At 42.4% G+C, this 25,334-nt stretch overlaps 1 protein-coding gene across 1 annotated transcript in view; it reads left to right on the forward strand.

Moving 5' to 3' along the window:
- LOC148018684 (putative transferase At1g60990, chloroplastic) overlaps window positions 1-25,334 on the forward strand; it is a 122,701-nt gene that overhangs the window by 73,932 nt on the left and 23,435 nt on the right. Inside the window, exons 8-10 of the mRNA XM_087701069.1 lie at window positions 21,941-22,028; window positions 22,125-22,190; window positions 22,268-22,433. Coding sequence (XP_087557195.1) covers window positions 21,941-22,028; window positions 22,125-22,190; window positions 22,268-22,433 — 320 coding nt within the window. The remainder of the gene's footprint in view (window positions 1-21,940; window positions 22,029-22,124; window positions 22,191-22,267; window positions 22,434-25,334) is intronic.

Here is a 25,334-nt window from a genome sequence, read left to right on the forward strand (position 1 = left end):
GGAGAGGTTGCTGGATTTCTCTTGGGGATACAAGTGGCTAGGTGGTGACTTGCTGGAGCGGTTGGACAGGTTTTATGTGGGAGAGTGGGGATGCTCTCGTGGAGGTCAAACTGGTTAGTTGGCGGGCACCACATTGTGCGATCATTGTTGATCATTGTGCGGTTCTCTTGACACTTGATCCTCCAGCATCTGGCCTTGACACACGATCTTGTCGGATCTCGGTCTTGATCTGTAGGAGGGAGCAGGTGACGAGACAGATTGAGTAGATTTGGGCCAGGGAGTGGGGCAGAAGGACCGGATCGTAGAGGAGGTTGCAGAGGTCCTAGCCGAGTCGAGCAATATCTGCCAAGAGGTAGCCATATAGGCCAGGTAGCAGAGCTGGGAGGAGAGTGCACTTCGGTGGGACCTTGTAGCCACGCAGAGATTATTACAGGAGGCACCAAGGGATCCCACCCTCCACGCACAGGAGATGCGCACGCGAGCAGCCATTGCTGGCCTTGAGGACAGGTGCTCGAAGTTCTCTTTCCGCACCTCAGCAGCTTTCTGGGTGTAGAAAGAGGACACGATGTGTAGGGAGTTTTTCCAGTTGCACAAGCCTCCTATCTCAAGAGAGCAGATACGCAGCCTTCGAGATCAGTATGGGAGGACTCCTTCTAGCCCAGACGAGGTGATGGAGATTGCCACCGACTACTACAGGCGTTTGTTTCAGTAGGAGACAGCCTCAGCTAGAGCACAATGGTGTAGACAGCAGGTTTGGGATCACATCTTGTCCCTTGTCACAGAGGAGATGGGACGCTCCCTCCTAGCCCCCTTCGCAGAGAAGGAACTAGAGGAGGGCCTTCCATACACAAGACGAGCAGAAATGCATGGGAGAGGATGGCCTCTCTAAGGCTTTCTTCACTACGTACTGGGAGGTGGTGAAGGACCCCCTACTGATGGTTTTTTGGGCCTTCCTCTTCTTCTGAGAGGATTGACCAACCAAAGCCTCAGATTTAGAAGCATTGGTCCCTTTCAACTGCTTCTCTTGGTCCAAGACCATAGGAACCAACTCTTCCCACCGAAGAGTTTTAGACCGCTTTGAAGCAATCAAAGGTGGAATAAAAACCATTGAAACAAGGCGGTAACTGTGAAAGAAGAGTTATCGCCATGTCTTTGGAAGTGATCACCTTCCTTGCATTTTGTACCTACATTTGAAGTTGCCTTTGTGTGTTAATATGCTTCCGCATAGAAGATGACTTCATGGTCCTCATCTTCACTTCCAAAGAAACTTGTTTCATGATGGTCATACGATTGCACATCTAATCAAGGTCCAGCCATATCTCTTGGGCCACCGTCAAGTGCTCAATATGAGAGAGAACAACTGTAGTATAGGAGAGAAATAAAAATGAGCGGATGTGAACATTGAGTTTATCCCAATGTGTCCGAGCCTTTGCCAACTCCACCTTATCATTGGAAGAGAGTTTGGACTTGTCTCGTGAAGAAGGACGATGAATAGCCTTTGTAACAAGCTCCGCCAAATCATAAGACTCCAAAATGGCAAGCATCATGACCTGCCAAATGCGATAATTCTTGCCATCGAGCCTTTGATCTGATGAAAGAGCCTGTAAGGCGGTTCATGATTGCTTGAATCTCTGTCTCAGCCTCAGAAGACATCTTTATCTACAATGCCTGCATAAAGCATAAAAACAACCCCCTCTGAGTGTGAAAATACAGTCTCCTAGGCTCTTTACCACTCATCGCGCTTCTTCTTTACCTGTTGGAGGCAATGAAAAGGTAAAATCTGGATTTGAAGGCCGAACATGTAGCCTTCTTTCTTTTGTAACAGCAAAAAACAGAGTAGCTCCAGCAAATCTTCTCCTTTCTTGCACGCCCATGCCCACACTTGGCTCAACCTTGTTTTGATGTGCAGCCCTCCTACTGTAGGGACCGATTAGGCACGGAGATTGAGGCAGACAATCGTCACGTGCAATGAGCGACAGAGAGAGGGCGAGAGAGCAAAGTAGAGAGTGAGCACGTTTATAGGTACAATGACGAGTGTGTACTTTTAGGTTTTTAGATAGATATATATGTGTAAGTACAAGTGCTAAGGATGTGTTCATATCCGAGCACATTTAAAAGGCACGAGACCTTTATTCCCAACAATCTCCCACCTAAAGGCAATGTTCCTTAAGAGGAGAAAAGAATCAGCTAAGTCTAGGTATGTACAAAGATGAAATACATATATCTATCCAACTCCCATCATGTGTCGGCGATGAGCAAACCGCTTTGCTGGAAGACCCTTCGTGAGAAGATCTGCAGGGTTATCATCTGTATGCACTTTGATAAGCTCAAAGCTCTTGCCGTTAAGTACATCTCTAATGATGTGGTACTTCACTTGTATGTGCTTTGTCTTTGCATGAAAGATAGGATTCCATGCTAGCATGATAGTACTTTGACTATCACAATGGAGAACAGGTAAATTTGAGATGTCAAGCTCTCCCACCAGACACGCGAAAGCCATAAAGCCTCCTTGCATGCCTTAGTGGCAGCCACATACTTTGTCTCTGTAGTAGACAACGCAAGACACTTTTGTAGCCTAGAGATCCAAGAGACTACTCCTCCTGTGAAAGTAAATACATATCCAGAAGTAGACTTCCTGCAGTTCGCATGACCAGTATAATCTGCATCTGTAAAGCCAATAACAGATGCCTTCAGCTTTCCAAAGCAGATGCACAGCTCCTTTGTGCCTTTGAGGTATCTCATAATACCTTTCACTACATCCCAATGCTTCTTGCCAGGGGTTGCCATGTATCTGCTAACCACTCGCATTGCAAAGGCAATGTCAGGACGTGTAGCAACTATAGCATACATCAAACTGCCAAAGAAAAACATATGGTATCTTGGCCATTTCAGCCTTCTCATCATCAGATGTAGGGCTGTCCTCTGCATTAAGTTTCATATATGGAGGCAATGGAACCCCAATTGTTTTCCCCCCCTCCATATTGAAACGCTGCAAAACTGTGGAGACATACTCCTGTTGAGATAGATAGAGTAAGCCTTTTGATCTATCTCTGAGTATGCGCATGCCAAGAATGTGATTTGCATTACCAAGATCCTTCATGTCAAAGCTGCCATGAAGACTTTGCTTCAATGAATCCAAGGCATGAGTATCCCTGCCAGCAATCAGTATGTCATCAACATACAAAACTAAGATAATCAGGCTGCCATCTGCTACCTTCTTGGTGTACAAGCAGTGATCTAGTTGACTTCTATGAAAGCCTTGGGACTGTATGAATGTATCAAACTAATGATACCATTCTCTTGGTGCTTGTTTCAGCCCATACAGACTCCTTTTGAGTTTCAATACCATTTTTTCCTTCTCTCGTTCAACAAACTCTTCAAGCTGTTGCATATATATGTCTTTATTTAGATCACCATGTAAAAACACAGTCTTTATATCCATCTGTATGAGCTTCATATCCTCAACTGCAACCAAGCCCAAAATGGTTTTCAATGTAGTCATCTTGAGCACATGAGAGAAAATCTCATCAAAGTCAATTCCATGCTTCTGCTTGTACCCCTTTGCAACCAATCTTGCTTTTACTTTGGTGAGGAACGAGAAGTGACCTTCATGTTGTAAACCCATTTGCATGGAAGGGTTTTCTGCCCTTTAGGCAACTGCACCAAGTCCCAAGTGCCATTTTTTTCAAGAGATTTCATTTTTGACAGCATGGCTTTATATCATTTCTTGCTGTCCCGTCTGTCCATTGCTTCCTTGAAGCAAGACGGTTCACCACAATCTGTCAACATGACATAATTAGCCACATTAATTGCACTAGGGACAAACCTGTCAGGTTGTCTAGTAGCCCTAGACGATCTCCTAACCCAATGGTCATTGTTTGTTGGTTGTTCTTGCAAATTTCCATTTTCAGCATGCTGTCGTGGCATTTCAGCCTGCAAATCAGCATTAACAGCTTGCTGTCCTTGCTATTCGTGCACATGTAATGGCTCATTTTCATAGGCAATAGCTGGCTGATCATTTCCAGCATCATCTGTATCTGCAAGTAAAGCATGTGCACCAAAGTGTGAGGAGACAAAGAGTACGTCACTGTCACTGTCACTGTCATGAGTGACTACATTCATCTCTTCAATTTTTACACTGCTCTTCTTAGGCTATCTTTCTTCTCTTCCTTGGTATCATCTGTCTTCTTGCCTTTTCCTTTCTCTTTCTTTCATTTGTAGCAGTCATGTTTAAAGTGATCCTTCTTGCCACAATGATGGCATTCAACATCTTTGCCACGTGATTTACTGCGTCCCTTGCCATCATATTTGCCCTTTTGCTGTGATTTGCCCCTTGTATGCAAAGCACTTGAAGACTTACTGGATGCATTGTTCTGCCGATTCATCTCTTCCATAAGTAGAGCACTCTTTACATCAGCATACGAAAGGATCACATTAGAATTGCTCATAGCAGTCTTGAATATATCCCAACTCTCTGGTAGAGTGCAAAGCAAGAAAGTAGCCTTAAATTTGTCATCAATCATGAACTTCAAGGCAACCAGCTGGCTGAAAATGGAGTTAAACTCACTCAAGTGAGTAGACATTGCTGTACTCTCTTTCATACGCAAATCCATAAGCTTTTTCAGCCAATACACTTTGCTTGCAGCACTCTTGTGCATACAGTTCTTCCGGTCTAGTCCATATAGCATATGTAGAATCCAAACCTTCAATGTTGAAGAGGAAAGCTTTAGAAATTGATAGCTCTATGGTCGAGCATGCAAGCTTATTTAACTCATCCCAATCATCCTGATCCATGTCTACGGGCTTTGCCCCCTTGGTTTTGATTGGCTTTGCTCGCTTCTTTTGTAACAGGATATTGTAGCACTGCTTTTGCCAAATTGCAAAATTATGCGCGCCTTCAAGCTTCATTTCCTGCATTAGATTATTGCTGTCATTGCTGCCAACCATGATTTTCAGCCCAAATGTGACAAAAAACCAGTAAATGGAGGCCCAAACTGTCACCCAAGTGACCAAGGTACAAACAAGTACCAAACAACAATTAATAACCACGCAGAAGCATAGATTTCAGATCTGTAATTAAATTTTCAGAAGCACCAAACCATGTGCTATAGCATTATCCAACTGATTACAGCTGTTCCAAGGGCATGTGCATCAGATTACATGAGGAATCCCAAAATTTCAGCTGCAATTTCTGTTGTACATGTATCCACGGGCATAAGATTTGACACGAACGGTGAAAAGCCCGAAAATTTTGTGCTCAAAGTATCAAACACACATCTGCATTTCCCCTGTCATGCATAGGATATGCCAATTTTGCCAAAATAGAGCAATTTCAGATGCAGCACAGATTTTTCCCAAACTGCAAAAGCCCCAAATTTCACGGGGTCCAATGTGCCTCAATGTTGAGGAATTGGGTTAATTTCAGCCCAATTTGTACACGCACATTAAAAGCCCAGAATGTCGGGGACAAAATGTCATAAATTCCTGCAATTTGTGAGACAGATATCATTGTTGCATCTTGCTCGCACCAAATTTGGACAAATCCCCAAAAATTTCAAGTCATGCGTGCACTAATTTCAGTGAAATTGAAAGAATTTCACTAAAATGTGAAAGCCCAAAATTCCTGGGCAAATGTACACCTACTTTGCAATTTCTGAGTCAGATTGTCCAATTTTGTGTTGAGATTCCCAATTTCGGGAAAAACCCCAAATTTCTTGGCCAATTTTGCACAGATCTGAGATTTTGTGCTTGCATGTGCGAAACCCCGTCAGTGGGTAAAAGAAATTTCAAAAAAATATTGAATTTTCAGAAAAGTTTGATGGGTCCGTTGACCCGCCAAGCGTTGTGTGACTGACGGCCTGCTGCAGTCGCTGTCAGTAGAAGGTGTCCCGCCGTGCCTATCGCCCGCTGGTTGTCAGCGCAGCAATAAAGTCGCTATCACTAGGCTGTAGCGCTGGACAGGAAGTCTAGTTGTTTGCAATTGCTGCGCGTCACACTTGCTGCTGCCCACTGCTGCCCTCTTGCCCACGCTGGACCAGTCGCCTGGTCCTGCCCGTGTCGCTGGTCACCTGCGACTGTTTCCTCTCTCCAGCTGGCGATAGACACACACTCAACTGCTGTACGTGAGCTGCCTCAGCTGCTGTGCGTGAGCTGCCTTTGACCTTGTGGACCGTGCACTTTGTGCTCTGATACGAGTTTGTAGGGACTGATTAGGCATGGAGATCAAGACAGACCGTCATTACGCGCAGTTAGAGACAGAGAGAGTGCGAGAGAGCAGAGTAGAGAGTGAGCACATTTTCAGGTACAATGACGAGGGTGTACCTTTAGGTTTTAAGATAGATATGTATGTGTAAGTACAAGTGCTAAGGGTGTGTTCACACAGGAGCGCATTTAAAAGGCACGAAGCCTTGTGTCATGCTGAAATCTCCTCTTCAAACGGGTCCACCCTAGGTTGGTTCTTCAATGCTTTGATACCATGTCAAAATAAAGCAATGCGGAAGCGAATGACCAAGACAAAGAGTGAACAGAGAGAGAAGAGATGACAGAAAGAGACAATGAAACATGGAAAATCTGCAGTGAAGAATGCTGTATAAGGATGCATAAATATACACGGGTGTGGAGAGAATGTGTGCATATGTCTCCACCTCGAATATTCAATCTCCAGTTTTTTAGAGGGTAGTCTCCAGGGTCTGTAGCTTGAAGACTGGGAGCACAACTAGTAAAGATTGCAAAAACCAAAGCCAATAAAATTACCGTTTATGAAAAAAAAAAAGTAAAAGTGAGAGAGAGGTTAGTCTAACACAGTACGCATAGGGGCAGTGATGGAGACCTCTTGTGGCATCGATATGGATTTTTTGGATCTATAATGGAGGCCTATTTTTGTTATGGGCTCATTATATAAAATCTTTGTTATTGGCTCATTATATAAAATCTTTTCAAAGGTCATTGCAAACACATTGTATGAAGTGTTCCCATAGTTGGTTCACCCCACCAGTATGGATTCAGATGGAACTTCATGCATAATATTTTGAATGTTCAAATGGGGATTGATTATTCCAAAGCCTTTGGCCAATTATGATTTAGTAAGATATTGAAAAGGCTTTTGATCATGTCAACTCGTCTTTCATGCGGCAATTGATATCTACCATGGGCTTTGGTCCTTGCAGAGTTTTCTTATTGACACTATTAGTCAGGATGCAATGGCACATGTGCTTAATGGGGGAGCCACAAGTGACATTGCTTTATCTCATTCTCTTTATTAAGAATGCCCTCTCCGTCGATTATTATTTGCATTGGTCACTCACGCTATGCTTTCTTTGCTAGATTGGTTGGTGGAGGATGTAGAGATTGTTGTTTTATCTCTTTCCAATGGTTCTCAACTTTTGGGTCAGTCTTAGGCAAATGATTCTTTATGTTTCTTAAGGCTGACTGAACCAATGTCAATTGGGTAATGGCAGTTTGGAGTCTCTTTGGTTTGGCCTCGTGCATTCATATTAATGCTAAAAAATCAACATTGCTACTTGTAAGTGGGGGTGTCATGTCTTTTAGATCAGTTCGATACTTCTTTTGTTTCTCGAAGGCTATCATAATTTGTGGGGTGTCATCTTGATCTCTTTATGGGGCATGCAACCTCTCCCCTCTTTGGACCAAGAGGCCCTGAAAACGACCTTTCCTCCTCGGATAGGGTGGGAAATAACTTGATTAAGCACTATTTACAGCAATTAACAAATTCACAAAATTGAAAAGTATACTTTACCATATAATCTTGGACATTGAACACCTTGTTGGCCCTAAAACTGGTGCCCCTTTTAGTATTTATTTAACATCATTGAAGAAGAAGTTGATGTACAATGGGATTCTCCCAATCCTTTTCGGTATTCCAACTTCCCTTGCTGTTCAAAATGACCAGCAAGTCTTTAATCTGATTTGCCCCTTGATTCGGACAATCAATTGGCCTTCACCCGCTTTGATGGAGATGGAAAATGCCCCAAATTCAAATATTTGCTGGTCCCTCCACTTGAATAGGCTAAAAACAACTTCAGCCTTGTTGAATCCAAGTCTTGGAGCTTCCAAATTTTGGCATGCTTTTCGAGGCTGCTGCTAAACCCTAATTTCTACTGTAGACCAGGGTTTAGATTAGAGAAATCTGAAATTTCTCAGCCTCTGGTGATCCTTGGAGCAAGGTTGTAGTAAGGCTGGAAGATGAGAGAATGCTGGTCTCAATGCTGCAATCTTTGGAGCAAGGCTGTAGAAAGGTTGGGAGATGAGAGAGAATGCTGAGGAGAGAGAAAATTCAGATTTTTTCTTGGCGAAGAAATTATTATTTACTACTGCTGCCCTGTCTCAACAGCTTGTAGATGTAAAGAATTGAATAAAATCAGTCATTTACTGTTGCTGCCCTACCTCAATAGCTTATAGATGCTGTCACATGTTGTTGATTAGTTTTCTTCTATCCCTGGTTGCCTCAGAAGGTCCTCCAATGGCTGCAAATTAGACTAGCAGTATCTCCTCTCTTTCTTGCAGGTTGAATACACTAAAAATACCTCTCTTTAGCCTCTAAAGACGTTTTTCAGTCTTGCATGGGCATTTTTGACAAGTGGTAGCCTTCTCAAATGGTTTTTCTAGCATTATCCATAATTAAATATTAATTTTCAGTTTTTAAATACGGAAAATTAATCTAACAATTTTTTCGGTACCTTGAAAAATAATCTGATTTGTCAATAATTAAATTGGCTAAGGCAACTTCCATTATCAAGTGTCTGTGTGCCATCTTTGATCTCAGATTGGCATTAGATACCATTAAACGTCACTTTTCTAGTGTCACAAATTGACACTTATGGCCAAATAAATGACGTAGGCCAACAATTGATACTGGATACCATGAAGTACGCATGTGGCATAACTTATAGCAACTTTTGCCTTTGACATCCTGTGATTTCCTCAGGTCTCGGGCTTGTAAATTTACTCTAATCCTAGTTACACCTCACATATGCAACATGTACTTAACCATGTGATTAAAAAATTAATCCACATGTTAAGTGAGGTTTCAAAAATACATGTCTTGATGACAGCCCTTCCTCTTAAAATCCTTGCAATCGTCCACAATTGCACTGCCAAATGTATCAAAAGCAAAATAGTAAATTGGAATTTTCACAAGGCATCATAGTTAATATAACATTCAGCACTGTTATCCAACCATTCCATATGTCTAACACATGCTGAAAATTACCAACCAATCATAACATACCATAAGGCTCACAAAGAATCTTATAAAAAAACATTGCCAGATTATCATGTGACATGTCTATTTCTCATGAGCTCAACTCATCTGGCAAAACCAAACCGTAGCATAGCATAACTAAGCATAAACCATGGCTAAAACAACAATGGCATCATAATATATGTTGTTATCCATGGAACTAGATGTAAATTATTGAAAAACGAGCATAATCTGATCGTAAATTGATTACTTGCTGATCTGAGAACTGGTCACAAATTGCTGCAAATGTGACCCTAAACTGATCACAAACTCATTGCAAAAACTAATCCAAAAAGTGACCATAAACGGTTCTCAAGCTGATAAAGAACTGAGCTGAATTTAATCATAATTTTTGTCTTAAAATTGAGGCAAAATTCATGCCAAGTTGATCATAAGCTAATGCAAGAGTATAGTTCTAGTGCGCGGGTGAAACTCATACTCATCTGCATGCATCTCATAGTGACTAGTACAATAAGTAGTGACCTCATGGAAAATATATTGTCAGCATAGTACCTTGGATACATGCTAAATACATCCGAGATCCAGTACATACGAGAGCTATCATAATTGAAGGAGTGGAAGTGCTACTTTTTCCTCGAGTATCAGGCAATATGCCGGACCCTTGCTTTATTGAACCTAACGGAGCCCAAACTAAAGTCAGTTCTAACTGAAAGACATCTAGGTAAAGCTGCAATAGCTGAGGATGGTCTACCAAGTCATCCTCTTCCATCCATTTGGCATGTATTGGTGAATGATTTTGAAATTTCACTAAGTATCTCCTGGAAACTTTACATTTGACCTTTCTTTCCTTATATCCTCTAGCACATCACCATGAAAAGGGCTCAACAAATTGACATGAAAGGCATTGTGTATCCGCGAATGTGGAGATAATTGCTAATCTTCTCCAACACTTGGAAGGGCCCACAGTATCTCATATTGAAGTTCGAACACAATCTTTCTCTTCCTTTGATCTTTTTCAGTCTTGCTTTTTCAAAACGCAGCAATACATAATCACCCTTTGCAAAAAAGCACGTCTGTGGCGATCAGTTGCCGTGTTTTTCTTTTCTTGTGATCTCTGAAGTGCATATTTTATCCTTGCATAGGCTACATTCAAGTTTTCCAGAAAACGATCAGCCTCAAACATCTTATCCTTAGTGTGCAAAATAGGTGGTACCTTCTTGCCACCCTCAACGACTTTAAATGGAGCTTTGCCCGTAGAATGTATGCACTGTGTTGTTGTAAGGAAACTCAACCAAGGGAAAATACTGCTCCCACTGTGCCTTGTGGTTTGAAACATAGCATCTCAAAAGATCTAACATCGTAGAATTTGCTTCCTGAGACTGATCATCAGTCTGTGGATGGAAGGATGATGAGAATTTTAGTGTGGTACCCATATTCTCAAACAAGCCCTTCCAAAATAAACTAGTCATCTGGGGGTCTCGATCACTAATGATCGACTCTGGAACTAAGCGAAAGTACAAAGCATTATGATATTGTATTCATTTCATATGAAAGTGATAGTCAAGTACAATGCTTTATAGAAGTTGGATTGTTCCACTCTGCTCACTGTGCATATGGAATTTAGGATAGCTCTTCCTGGAGCATACATCATTTGTCATTTCTGAACACCTCTCCTCAAATGATAAGTCCTTTCACTTGCTGGCTTTTGCCCCCCTACATGATGACATGGCCCAAGAGACTAGCTTATAGGCAGTCTAGTCAAGTTTAAGCTTGAAAGTTTACATCTTTAGCGAGGGTTTTGTTTTACAAAGCAAAGCCACTAAGGGAAAAATAGAGATCCACTATGAGGAAAACATATGAAAGATACAATGAAAATTCTTTAGAACAATCTGCTAGAGTTGTTGATGGTAGCGGAAGCATCTTCTTCTTTTTCTTTATTCATGAATTGGTTGTGGTGGTGATCATTCTGCATCTGCTATGCTATTTTCTTGTGAAAACATTTACTGGCTATAGGGCCAGTATTACCATAATAATGACATGTCATCCGATTTTGTTGTCTGTGTTGAATCCTCGATCTCTTCCTTTGGGTCCAACAGCTCCTTTGGTGTATAAGAGATTTTTCCTAGATGATGGGATATCATCTTTTGCATTCATGTTCTTATGTTTGTTCTCTTAATCAAGAAGAGAGTGCTCAATATCTTTAAGTGAGAGACTTGGAACATTACTTAGGGTGGACATAAGATTCTCGTATGGATCCTTATTTACACTTGCAAGCAGTACGACTATTGCTTCATTTTCATCAATATTCTTCTTAAGAGTTGCAAGCTGGGTTTTTAGACTCTTGAACTTGTTAATGTGTATGGTTATGGAAGCATTGTCTTTTATATCTAGTTTATAAAACTGCATGAGTAATTTTACATTTCAATTTTTTATTTGGGTACCAAACATCCTGTCAAGTTCCTCCCAAGTAGTTCTAGTATCTCTAATGCTAGAGATATGATGTAGCACATAATCACTTAGTCCCCAGGTAATGATGCCTAGTGCCTTGTTATTCATCTTTTTCCACTCTTTGGTTTTGGGTGGAGCTACTACAAGGATCCCGCTTTCTGAATCTTCTTTCTCGTCATCTGCATCACCTTCATCATCTTCAAAGAGATCCTAGAGGTCTTTCCTCATGAGGTGGTACATGGTCTTTTCCTTCCAAGCATGGAAACCTTCTCCATTGAACTTTGCTATTTGCTCAAGCTCTGCCATGTTAGTAAGCTTAAATTAACAAGCAAAAGAGTTGTATTTCAATGTGTCAAGGGACACAAGTGCAAGGTAATGTGAAGACACACTCTGTAGTATCAAGAGATACTATATTTGGTCTTGAGCTTGAATCTTCTTCCTGCTTGATGGCGATTCTTGATGCTTGTCTTGTCCTTTAACTTGAGTTTGGCTTTGTTAAATAGATTTAAGAATGGAGCGAGGAGGAAAGCTTGAATGTTAATGACTATGGTGTTTTATTAGGGTTTGCAAGAACAGGCGACATGTTTTTTGGTTGTAGCAGATTGTACAAGCAATCATTAGGAACAAGAATTGTTGGGAAGGTAGCTTATGAGATAGGCTTCAAAAGCTCTATACCAGCGGGATAGATTACGCCGCGTGGAGGAAGATCTTATCGTACGTACAGTGATTGGTGCAGTTCAGGGCAGTGACCATGAAATTTGGAAATGCCGGAGTATAGAGTGCTCATTGTCGTGAGTTGTTGTGGCAAGAAGTTGTGCCCTAAGTTGTTGAACAACTCCTTAGAAGAAATCGTAATAAGATATGGGCTTTACTGTGAGATTGAGGAGCTCAAATGGCTGCAAGTCCTGTTTGGCTATGGAGGACACATAGAACAGAAGTTGACACAGTTGATAATGTTGAGCTATAGATGACCTAATGTTGAGCTCTGAGGTAACAGTGAGAAGCTCCAAGAGCAAGATTATAGATCTCCAGAATGAAGCTTGTCAAGATCTTGTCTCGTTGAAGAGATCTAAGAGTTTAAAGCAGGGTAGGTGCAGGCTGGCTATGGCTGCCAAGCAGGGCAATGAGAGGAAGGAGTAGGAAGACTGGACTGAGCTTAAGCTGAGCTAGATGAGAGTGAAACGGAGCTAGAGGAGTAGTGCCATGCCCGATTGGGCTCTGATACCATGTGAAAAGTGCGGATCTAGAGCATGGCAAGAGCTATGGAGGATGGAAGACGAAGACAAGATTCATATTGATATAGACAAATAGAGACCAATTGTTACACAAGTGAATTAGGTTTCAAGATGGAAGCTTGGACTCATAAAGACAATCTTGTGTAATGGAGTGATAATGAAAAAGACACTAAGTTAAAGTACAAAGCATCATGATATTGTATTCATTCCATATGAAAGTGATAGTCAAGTACAATGTTTTATGTTTTATAGAAGTTGGAACATTCCACTCTCCTCACTGTGCTTTGTGACACATAGTCGTCCATGCATCATTAGAAATCCATCTCTTGGCACAAAGTGTCCATGCCTTTGGCCATTGCAAAGCTGATCATAAACATTAGCAAAGTTCGAATCAGCAACATATTGCTCTTTCATGGCATCCAACTCATTGTGATAAACCATGTTGACGGTTGAGATTTGTGACTTACGGGACAGTGTATCAGCCACAATATTCTTTTTACCATCAATATGTACAATCTGAAAATGAAACATAGAGAGAAAATTTGCCCATCTCATATGCTTCTTTGACAACTTTGTTAGCATCAGAAAGTACCACAAAGTTTGATGGTCTATTTGCACTGTAAACTCAGCCTACAACAAATAATGTTTCCACGTAGACAGTGCATGAATTACAGTCAAGAGCTGAATTCTCCACGGTGCAAAAAAGAATTTGTAGGTCTGTTGCCTAGGTGAAAGCGAGGTATCTTAACCGGACTAGATGACAATGGAACCATGAAACCAACCTTCCTCCTTGGATAGGTTGGTAAATAACCTGATGAAGAACTATTTACAACAATTAACAAATTCACAAAATTGAAAAGTACACTTTACCATATAATCTTGGACATTGGACACCGTGTTGGTCCCAAAACTGACGCCCCTTTCGGTATTTATTTAACTTAATTGAAGAAGAAGTTGATGTACAATGGGATTCTCCCAATCCCTTTCGGTATTCCAACTCCCCTTACTGTTCAAAATGACTAACAAGTCTTTAATATGATTTGCCCCTTGATTCGGGCAATCAATTGGCCTTTACTCGCTTTGATGGAGTGAAAAATGTCCTAAATTCAATTATTTGTTGGTCCCTTCACTTGAATAGGCTAAAAACAACTTCAGCTGTATTGAATCCAAGTCTTGGAGCTTTCAATTTTTCGCACACTTCTCGAGGCTGTTGCTAAACCTTAATTTCTACTGTAGATTAGGATTTAGAGGAGAGAAATTTAAAATTTCTCAACCACTAGTGAGATTGCTGCAATCTTTGGAGCAAGGCTGTAGAAATGTTGAGGAGAGAGAAAATTATAACTTTCTTCGTGAAGAAAATTTGTCATTTACTGCTATTGCCCTGTCTCAACAACTTGTAAATGCAAAGAACTGAGGAAAATTAATTATTTACTGCTGTTGCCTTCTCTCAACAGCCCGTAGATGTTGTCACTTGCTGTTGATTGGTCTTCTCCTTCCCCTGGCTGCCTAAAAAGGTTCTCCAACGGCTGCAAATCAGACTAGCAGCAACTCCTCTTTGTCTCTTGCAAGTTGAATATACTAAAAATGCCTCTCTTCAGCCTCTAAAGACGTTTTTTAGTCTTGCATGGGCATTTTTGACAAGGGGCAGCCTTTCCAAATGGTTTTTCTAGTATTATTTATAATTATATATTAATTTTCAGTCTTTAAATATTAAAAATTAATCTAATAATTATTTCGGTAACTTGAAAAGTAATCTGATTGGCCAATAATTAAATTGGCTAGGCAACTTTCATTCCCGAGTGTTTGTGCGTCATCTTTGACCATTAGATTAGTGTAGGTATCATTAAACGCCACTTCTCTAGTGTCACCAACTGACACTTATGGCCAAGTGAATGACCTAGGTCAACAACTGGTACCAAATATCACCAAGTACCTGTGCGGCATAACTTATAGCAACTTTTTCCTTTGACATCGCGTAATTTCCTCGGGTCCAGGCTCATAAATTTACCAGGGACCTCATAATATGCTGGGCAGCGGCAAATATAATGCTCCTCTGTCTCTGGCTCTAATTGGCATATTTGGCATATGCGCTCTGGTGAAATGGATCTATATTTGCCAGTCTCAATCTCTAGCTGATGTGAGGAGGTGTACAACTGGCCAATAATACATCTGATCCCATGGGAAAGGTGGGTGTCCATGTATCTCGGGCAAACAATAAATTCATCATCTGTAGTATGAAGGAAATGCACGCAGTAAAAAGCCATCTTTGTCCCTAGCTCTTGGCCCGGTATCAACCATGTTCGTTTGATATCCAACTGGGTAAGATTACCAAGGTTCAGTGAAAGCCCACTGTTCAAAGTATAGGAGTGTACTGCATCTAAGTGTCTCTGTAGACCCTTTGGAGAGTTAGCTATCAAGAGAGAGAAAGAAAGAAAGAAATAAAGTTATATTAATGTCTTCATAAGGCCAATGTGGCCTATGAGACAAAATCCAGAGTACATTGATGTCTAATGTCATCTCATCAGTAAGGTAAAGATAACATTACAAATAAGTGGGTGGCCTATGAAACAATACTGAAAATATACTTAAAATAACTATACGATGAGACTATACTAGGGTTGAACCATGTGTAGAGAGAGAGAGAGAGAGAGAGAGAGAGAGAGAGAGAGAGAGAGAGAGAGAGAGAGAGAGAGAGAGAGAGAGAGAGAGAGAGAGAGAGAGAGAGAGAGAGAGAGAGAGAGAGAGAGAGAGAGAGAGAGAGAGAGATTGCCAGGATCTGGGAGCACATGATTGCGACCCTCCACAGGTCAGGTAACGGCAGCAATTGATCTACACTTGGGCTGAAGATTGCTGTCGAGCAGAGCTTGCGGATTGGACATTCTCCTATTGGTGACTTCTCCTACCAGTAACGAAATGGAAAACGACATTCTGGCTCTACAATCTAATGGCATCGACATGGCCTTTCTCGATTAGCAGATTGGGCAAGGGAATAACAAAGACTTTGCTGATCTGGATGGCGATTCCTCGGCTGATGAACTTGGGCCATTGCACGATAGTGAAGAGATGGCTAAATGTCGTAGGATGTCGGTTGAAAAACCGGTCTTGGGCCCGAATTCGTCTCAGACAGAGAAACATGTTTTGTGTTCACAGCCCGATGGGTCTTTACAATTCATGCTGGCCATTGCGAATCATCTTATATCAGAATATGTCCATCATAATGAGGATAAAGCTAACGCACTACCAGATGGGGATCAAGTAGTTGTAGTCATGGGAACTGACTTGGTTCTACAACAGATAGCTACTTTCCATGAGAGGGCAGCCATATTTGATTTTACTGGAAGGACCCCTTTGATCACCAAAATTCATGCTTGGCTGTAGTCTATGCTTGCCAGTTTTGAACAGTGCTCTGAAGAAGTTTCAAGGCGTATGCAGGTTTCCCTAGTGGAAGAGATTTATGAGGGATCGAAGGGGTTCTTTGAGGTTCTTTTTTGTTCTGCAGAAGTATGGGCTCTTATTATGCAACACATTCCTTTGTTTATGGATGGGCAACTAGTTCATGTGGTCCCTTGGAGGCCCATGGCTGAGTTTCAGGATGTGTTGAGACAGGCATGCCCCATTTAGATAGAGATGGTGGATTTCCCTGTGCATCTCTGGAGACTCCTCCCTCTGGTTTTGAGAACCATTAGGGAGGTTTTGGTGGAACCTCGGCTGACTTCCCGCAATCGGAATAGGGCATGTATGCTTTGGAGTACAGGGAAACCTCACCTGACGAAGATTCGTTTTGAGGTTCCAGGGCTACAAACGTTGGTGTATGAATTGAAATGGGGTACTTTTGCAGGACATTGTTTCAAATGTGGCCAGTTGGGCCATTTCATTTCGGAATGCGACAAAAATATGGAGGTAGGGCAATCCTCTATGGACCCAGATATGGAAATCCAAGACCACCTCCCTCAGCAGATGATTCAAAAGCCTGTGGCTGATATTGAGCAGCTTTTTCAAGATGATCGTAATGAAGGCAAGAAGGACGTTTCCCATGTTGATGGGGAGCGTGCTTCGCTTGCGGGTGGGCGGAACTTGTCTCTTTGGGAGGATTCTTGGGTTACAGTTGCTTGTTGTAATGCAAGATAGGATTCTCACTCCACTCTTGCTCATCCTTTCCACCCCCTATCACTCAAACCTTTCAACGTAGAGGAAAGGGGTTTTATATGAAATCCCAATCTTCTCGTGCTCCGACAGTAGAAGATAAAAGGCCTTTTGATTCTACTTTGTGCTTTGATGCGCATGGGAGGCTTGTGCCTCCTTGGGATGTGTTTGGCTCCCAGTAATAGCACTTTCCTTCCCATGCTTCCATTGCCGACTTGCAGAGGGCAGATCTTGTTGATGTTATTGGAGGTAAAATGGAGAGATTCCAGGCTGCCAAGGCTATTGATGTAAAAGGGAAAGGGAAAGCGGCAGTTCAATAGTTCTTTTCATTAGTGATTCATTATGAAAATTGCTCTGTGGAATGTGAAAGATATTTCTTAGGGCAAAAAGAAGTACCGGTTGTGGAAAGTGGTGCTAGCTGGAAAATGGGATGTTTTCTGTGCTATGGAGCATAAACAACACGCTTTGGTCGACCTCCGCACAGATCAGGAGTTATGTTGGCAGTCAAATCCTCCCTACATCCATCGTTGGTCTCTCAAGACTCTCGTGGCCGATTTTTGATTCTTGAAATAATTTATGAGGGTGAGGTTTTGTGGATTGTAGGTGTGTATGCTCCTTCTAATGCAAGAGAACATCGTCAGCTTTGGGAAGACCTGCATTGCCTTGCCATGGCTCGTCAAGGCTTTGTTATGGGGTATTTTAATGCCTGTGTTTCTGTGGATCAAGTGACCTCTCCGCATTTGGTTATGGATGGTCCTGAGAGACAGGTTTGGGATGCTCTTGCAGCAGCATCTTTGAAACAGGACGTGGTCTTGGATATATCCATCACAAGTTGGATACACTTATCGTTCTTTTCAACATCCAAACACTTGGGCCAACTTGGATAGGATATATATCTGCCAAAGTGATTTTTTTCTTCCTATAGTCATCGATATGCGAGTGGAAAAACAACATGTTTTGTAAGATCATAACCCTTTGGTCTTGGAAATGAGCCATAGACCTGTTCATGCATTTAAGGCCCTCCTTGCCTGTTTTCCTCTTCGATTTAATCAATCTTTTTTGCAGCAAAAGTAGTTTATAGAACGTGTTCAACAACTGATAGCCCCTTTTAGCTTGAGGGTCCTATCTACAGGGATGGAAGCATGGGCGGTTTTTAGGGATAATGCGCGAGCGTTATCCCAAGAATATGGTATTCAGCATGCTTCCTCGTTTTGAGCTCAATTGCAGCATGCTCAATCCTTATTAGCTCATTCCTTGTCTCTATGCATTGAATGTTTGAAAAGGTAGGGTCCAATTTCTTAAGGAAGAGGAATATGCAAAATACAAACTGTTGGCTAGAGGTGAAGCTTTACATGATAACAATTGTCAAACTCATCATTTTTTTGCTCATCTGTATCAAAATTATGCCTGGCAAAATATTGTGTGCTTAAAGGATGGGCAAGGTGATTTGGTGACCGACCCTACCTCTATTATTCAGATGATTGTTGACTTTTATAGGGCCTTGTTGGGCCTGCAAGAGATTCTTTCCGATGCTGTTCTCTCTACTCAAACATATATTTGTGACATGGTTAGTAATCAGGTCAAACCAGAATGGGTGAATCTGATGGAGGCTGATATTTCTGAAGATGAAGTGGCAGAAGTGCTGTCTCACTTGCCTCGAAGAAAAAGTCCAGGCTGGGATGGGCTTCCTAATGAGCTGTTTTCAGCCCATGTGCAACTGCTTAAGGACCCATTAACTCGCTTATGCCAGCATGTGTGGAACTCTGGTATGATGCCAGCGGATTGGAAGATTGCTGTCATGAGGTTGTTGCCCAAGGTTCCCTCTCTGACCTCTTTGAAACAATGGAGACCAGTTTCTGTTATGGGATCGTTATATAAAATCTTCTCCAAAATTATTACCAACAAATTGCAAAAAGTTTTTCCACACCTCATTCATCCACGTCAATACGGTTTTATTTAAGGTCGGAATATAATGCACAACATTTTGAATGTTCAGCTCGGAATTGACTATGCCAAAGCTTCTAGCCAGCAGGTTGTTATGCTTCAGCTAGATATTGAGAAGGCTTTTGACCATGTTAGTTGGTCTTTCTTGTGGCAATTAATGTCTACAATGGGGTTTGAACCCTATATGATTTCTCTAGTTGATACTATTAGTCAAGGTGTTGTGGCTCACATTGCTCTTAATGGAGGGATTATGGAGGAAATTGCCTCATCTCGGTCCCTTCGGCAAGGTTGTCCTCTCAGCCCTTTGTTGTTTGCTTTGGTAACTCACCCCACACTCTCATTATCGGATAAGGTGGCAGCTCAAGGTCAAATAGTGGGCTTGACTCTTCCTAGCGGTGACCAGCATTTGGGTCAATCTTTGGCAAATGATTCTTTTATGTTCCTTAAGGTGGATCGTATTAATGTTAACCGGGCACTGGTGGCTTGGAATCTTTTTGCTTTGGCATCGGGTCTTCACATTAATACTTAGAAATCCACCCTCTCTCTTGTATAGAGAATGATTTGCACGCCTTGGGCTGGAATGGCATTGTGATCACAAGGGGTAATATAATCGGGCACTTGGGATATCCTATTGGTGTGGAGGTTGCTCCCCGAGCCTTGTTGGATTGGATGGCCTCTCAAATTCATGACAGGTTCATGTATTGGAAATCCGAGAGTTGGCCACCACATGTTAGACTAAAAGTGGCTCAATGCATTATGATCAGTATGATCTCATTCTTTCTACCATTTCTTCCTTGGACTAAGAAGTCCATTTCGTATTTGGTTCAGCCTATCAGATTTATGCTTTGGAAAAAGAAAGGCAATAGTTTGGGGTAGGTATGGATCCCCTGGCAGCATGTGACCACTCCGAAAAGGATGGGGGGTGCAGCTTTGCTAGATGTCAATTTGCATATGGTCGCTTTGAGGCTATCCTTGTTGCAGAGTCAATGTACTCAATGTCATCCTTGGTCAAACATTGCCAAATTCTTCATAGAAAAGACTAGCATCTCTCATGGTAGCACAGTTATTCATGCTTCCTGGTGGCATGCACTTAATTCTACAAGGCCTTTAAAGGTCTCCCAGTCTTTTCTCCTTTCTCATTTGATAGCTTCCTGGCAGGAGATGCTTTGTTTTGCATTTTTTCGTCCCCCGGATATTCGGAAAGAGGAAAATTCGTTGCAAGAAGAAATGCTGGCTTCTTCGAGGTTATTGGATTGGCCACTAAAAGATTTGCAGCGAGACAAGTTCAATCGGATGGCTAGGTTGGGGTTGAGACGTTCGTGATGATGTTATTCCTGGGCAGCCCCGTCTTTATTCCTTTAGGCGTATTCGTCAGTACTTTAGGGTGCCTCGTGGATACAGGGACATTTGATCGTCCATCCAGGACAGTCTTCAGAGGTTCTTTCCTTTGCGTGCATTACAACCATTGGATCCTTGGCATGACTGGATGTTTGTGCTTCCTAATGATTTTGGGAAAAGGTCAGCTAATCCGATATATCATCAGATGGTGGAAGCCAAGAAATGGGTCATGGGGAAAGTGAATAGGTTATGGCATAGTAGGGACAGTAAAATGAAGTGGCGGGAAAGATTTATCCAGCTTTGGAAGTCTAAGGTCCTGTATCAGGAAAAAGTGTTCATGTGGCGGCTGCCTATTGGGGGTCTTCCAACGGGTGAAGTGCTCCATGCCCGAAAGATCTCTGCGGGGCGTTGTGTTTTCTGCACTACTTGTGATGAGACATTGCTTCACCTCTTTGTCTCTTGCCCTGTTACGCAACAGATGTGGAATTTCATTTCCTGTGTGTGGTTCTCGGTGACTCAGCACCGCCTATCAGTTCATTCCTGGATTATGGGAAATATGTCCTCTATGCCCTCTTTGAGTTCAGATTGTTCCTGTCTATTTCATTTCCTTAGATGGACAGCCCTATGGCATATATGGCGCACTCACAATGCCTTTATTTTTGATGCAGCATCGGGCATCCATGGGCATGTGGCCCGTGTGCGTGGAATAGTCTTATGGCAAATCTCCTCTATGATGTCAGCGGACCTGGTTCTTCCGGATATTGCTGCTCCCTGGCTGGCGATTGTTCGCTCTATTCCAGTTGTTCCTTCTGTCTAATCTATTAGTACTATTCATGTAATAGGTTGTTCTGGTTGTTCTGAGAGCCTGTAGGCCTCATGTACATAGTAGTTACACAGAGAGAGAGAGAGTATGCTGACTTGATGGTCTGTTGTAATAGAAAGTAAGAGTTACAAAGAGAATGTTGACTTGATGGTCTGATGTAAATATTCACTATCTAATTCAATTTTCTTCACGAAAAGAGAGAGAGAGAGAGAGAGAGAATCATTTTACGGAAAAAAAAAGAGAGAGAATCATGAGATTGGAGGCATTGTGTGAGAGAGAGCCCAGAGACATGTGCTAGAGCCGTTTGGTTGCATGTGGGAGGATTTGGCAAAAATGGCCAAGAAAACGGTGGTCAGCTTTTGACCTGCGACATGTCCAATTGGCCCAATTGGATGAGTCCGTAGAAGATCGGATGAGTAGTACAGGATGGGACTTATGGAACGGATTGACATGCCATCAGATGTGGACAATTGGGGGCATGATACAAGCCATACCGTCACAATAGACACCATGGGTACATTACTGCATGTTCACCTTTCAGTTAGGGTGCTCTAGTCACATGGTTGCAATGAATAGTGGTCACTTGTGTTAAGTTTCTAGTAGCTAGATCTCAGAATATTTTTAGGTAAGCCCACTTACTCCTATGCATCGACATTAACACTTGAAAAATATGCTGCTGGTGCATACAAGATAATGCAACTTTTTGCTAGTAATTACATGAATTATGTTCCTTTTGAAGTTATGGTGTTGCTCCCTTTTTAAGCTTTCTTTATTGTAATACTATTGCAGGTATATTTTTTTTGCAGATAAGGTTGAAATTGAAGATATTACCGACAAAACATTCTTCTTTACGATTATGGGCCCTGAGAGTGACCTTGTATGGTTGCATACTTATTGGTTTTGTCCTCTTTCAACATTATGTAGAACTGGCTTTATGGATGTGTAAGCTCTTTTGTGGTTTATTGTGAAACAGTTGATGGAGCGGCTCAACATGAAGGACATAATTGGAAAACCCTATGGGACTCATCTGCACTACGCAGTGAGTTGATATTTATGATTATAGATCACGAGCTAAGCCATGTTATGTGCATTGGCTGAATTTTTGTCCCCTTTCAGATTGAAGGAACGCCTGTGACAGTTGGAGTAGGCAATCTGCTTTCAAAAAGTGGGTACTCATTGATGCTGTCAGTTGACACAGCTGGTCTCATTTGGGAAGCATTTCTCAAAGCTGGTGCTGTGCCTATGGGTGCAAAGGCTTGGGAGCATCTTCGTATCAAGAAAGGTATTATTTAGAAAAAGTCCAACTTATTGGTTTTAAGAAAGGCATAATTGAGATGAAGTCCAACTTATTTTGCACCCTGAACATTTTAACTTGTGATTCAACCTCAGTTAGTCTAGAATAAAAAATAGCACAGGATATGTCATAACAAATGTTCAGGCATCAAGGATGCCCACATCTGCATTTGGTTCCAGCTGTTATTGCCATCACCTCAGCCTCCTTCACAACTCCTCCAGGCCCTGTCTGACTGATTCCAGCTGCCATGCTGATTATTATGCCTTGGAGGACTGCCGTGTTTTCAACTGATCAGGCTGCCTTGCTGCTGTTCATCCAGGCAACAGCTGCTGCAGCAAAACATGGCTGCAGTGATGATGTGCCAGGCTGTATGCCCAGGCTGAGCAGTAAACACAGGTTTGGATGATGATATCAGCAGCTGGTGGCAGCAGATCAGAGTCAAACACAGGCTGGAATGTGGTCACAGCAGTAAACACAGCCTGCAGGGTGATGGCAGCATGCTGAGAACAGTCATCAGTAGGTACAGAGGGCTGGACAGCAAGCACCTGGTGCAGGGCAGAAGTAGATAGTAGCTCGAACTGAGATATCCTCCACGAGCAGGATGTGGACAGCAGAGATAGATGCTAGCAATCTGCAAAGCAAGATTAGTGTTGAGTGATGGGCAGCCTGTCCATTTATAGAAGTGTGGATCCTCCCCAATTATAGTTTGGCTTATGGGACATAAGCACTCTCTAGGAACTCGTACCATTTATTGAAACTTTGGTAGTAATTGAGATTTGGGGTGTAGCAAACAGCTAATCAGGTTATAATGTATTTTTTAGCTCAACACCCCTCTTAGGCCCAAAACTAGAACCATGAAGGGACTACCAACATAGTTCAAGCCCATGATCTATTTACCCCAAGGCGTACCCCAAAGTAGCCAAGCATTGGGCAAAGGGTGCTTATTGGCTGCCCAGTGACCTACCAAGACTACAAAGGCAATGGCTATTTTATCAAGGGAGCCTAAAGGGTCACCCCAGAGAGGCCAAGGCATCGGACAAAGGGTACTTGTCGGTTGCCTAGTGGCAACCACTTTAAACTTATTTTCTTTTAGCAACAATTTGCACCCTATCAAGTAATTTGTGTCGCAAGGAAAAATGGGAAGGAATGTTTGTAGAAAAGTTGGCAAAGAGAGATTGCCTAGGGAGACTACCATGTGAGTAGTTAGCTGCCCTGAATATGGTGTATTTAGAGTCAACCACTCTTTGACCCGAAAAAGATAAGTATGCATAGATACATGTGTACAAGAATAGAATACCAGTGCATGCGGTAATGTAAAGGGCACTGTAAAATGTAATGCGTATGCAAAATATATGCAATGCTGCCACTTGGACAATGTCCTCATAGGCAAGTGTTCACTTGCCCAGGTATCCTTTTACAATCATGATCATCCTAATGATATGGATGTTGATACAAAGTACAACAATAATGTCAATTGCCAAGAGAAGAAGTTGCCTCCTCTTACCACTGGACGGTGGAAGGAAAAGCTAGAGAGAACCTCTTCTTGTGTAGCAAGTGTTGATGAATCCATCTTGGTGAATAGATATGCAAAATTGTTTGATAAAGGCACAAACTCTAGGCGAATTGTGCCTAGTTCAATTTGTTCTCTAGTGAAGTGGTAGTGCACTCCAACATGCTTTGTCTGTAGACTTGTCTGTAGACTAATGGTGGGTTTACTAGCTAGTGCTATAGCACTTTGGTTGTTGTAGAAGATCAACATTGGAATGTCACATGGAAAATGAAGCGTTGCCAACACCTCGAGTAGATGCAGCAAGCACCTCAAGTAGATGGGCTTTGTGTTGCTATTATATAAAGCCTTGTAGTTTACCTCAGCCATGTAAGCAACCATTGTAACATGCTTACAGCTTAACCATGAAATGGGAGCCGTGCCAAGGATAAGATAAACCTGCCATGGGATGTCTTGTGTCAAGATCTCTTGTCTAGTTAGAATTAGTGTAACCTTGTAAAATCGAACCATGGCCATAAGTCAATCCAAGAGAATAGGTACAATAAACATATTTGAACGTTGTTCCTCTTGGTCCAAGACCATAGGAACCAATTCTTCCGAACGAAGAGTAGACTCTCGCCCCGAAGCAATAAGGGCGGAGTAAAAAGCACCGAATCGTGGCGGGAACTGGGACAAGAGTGTGATTGCCATGTCTTCGGAGGAAATCGGCTTCCCCGCATTCTGAACCTGCATCTGAAGCTGTCTAAGCTTGTTGATGTGCTCCTGCAACGAAGAAGACTTGTTCACGGACAAGGTCCGCATCTGCACCTCCAAAGAAACCCGCTTCATAAGGGTCATCCGGTTATACATCTGGTCAAGCTCCAACCATATCTCCCGAGCCACCGTCAAGTGCTCGATGTGGGCTATCACGGCTGTAGTACAAGACAGAAAAAGAAAAGAACGGATACGGGCATTCAGTTTGTCCCAGTGAGACTGTGCCTTAGCCAACTCCGCACGATCATCACGCGCCAAATGCGGTAATTGTCGCCATCGAGCTTTTGATCTGCGGGAAGAGCCGGTAAGACAGGCACCTTCCGATCCATGATCGTCTGAAACTCCAAGTCAATCTCTGTAGACATCTTCAGCTGTAATGCCTTCACAAACACAAAAGCAACCCCCTCTGACTGTGAAAACGCAGCCTGCTAGGGCTCTTTCTTCGGCGTCCCGAACCTTCTTCACCCGCCAGAGGCGATAAAAAAGCAAAACCTGCACTTGAAAGCTGAAAACTCAGCCTTCCTCCTCTTCAAACAGCAGTAAACAGCAGCAAGTCCACCAACTGGACTTCTTTCCCACGAGCCCACACTCGCTTCAGCGTTGTTCCGATGCGCAGCCCTCCCGCTCGC

The sequence above is a fragment of the Lygodium microphyllum genome, chromosome 20 (genome assembly GCF_053477565.2).
Source record: "Lygodium microphyllum isolate KBCC chromosome 20, Lygodium_microphyllum_v1.1.10, whole genome shotgun sequence".
Classification (NCBI taxonomy): Eukaryota; Viridiplantae; Streptophyta; class Polypodiopsida; order Schizaeales; family Lygodiaceae; genus Lygodium; species Lygodium microphyllum.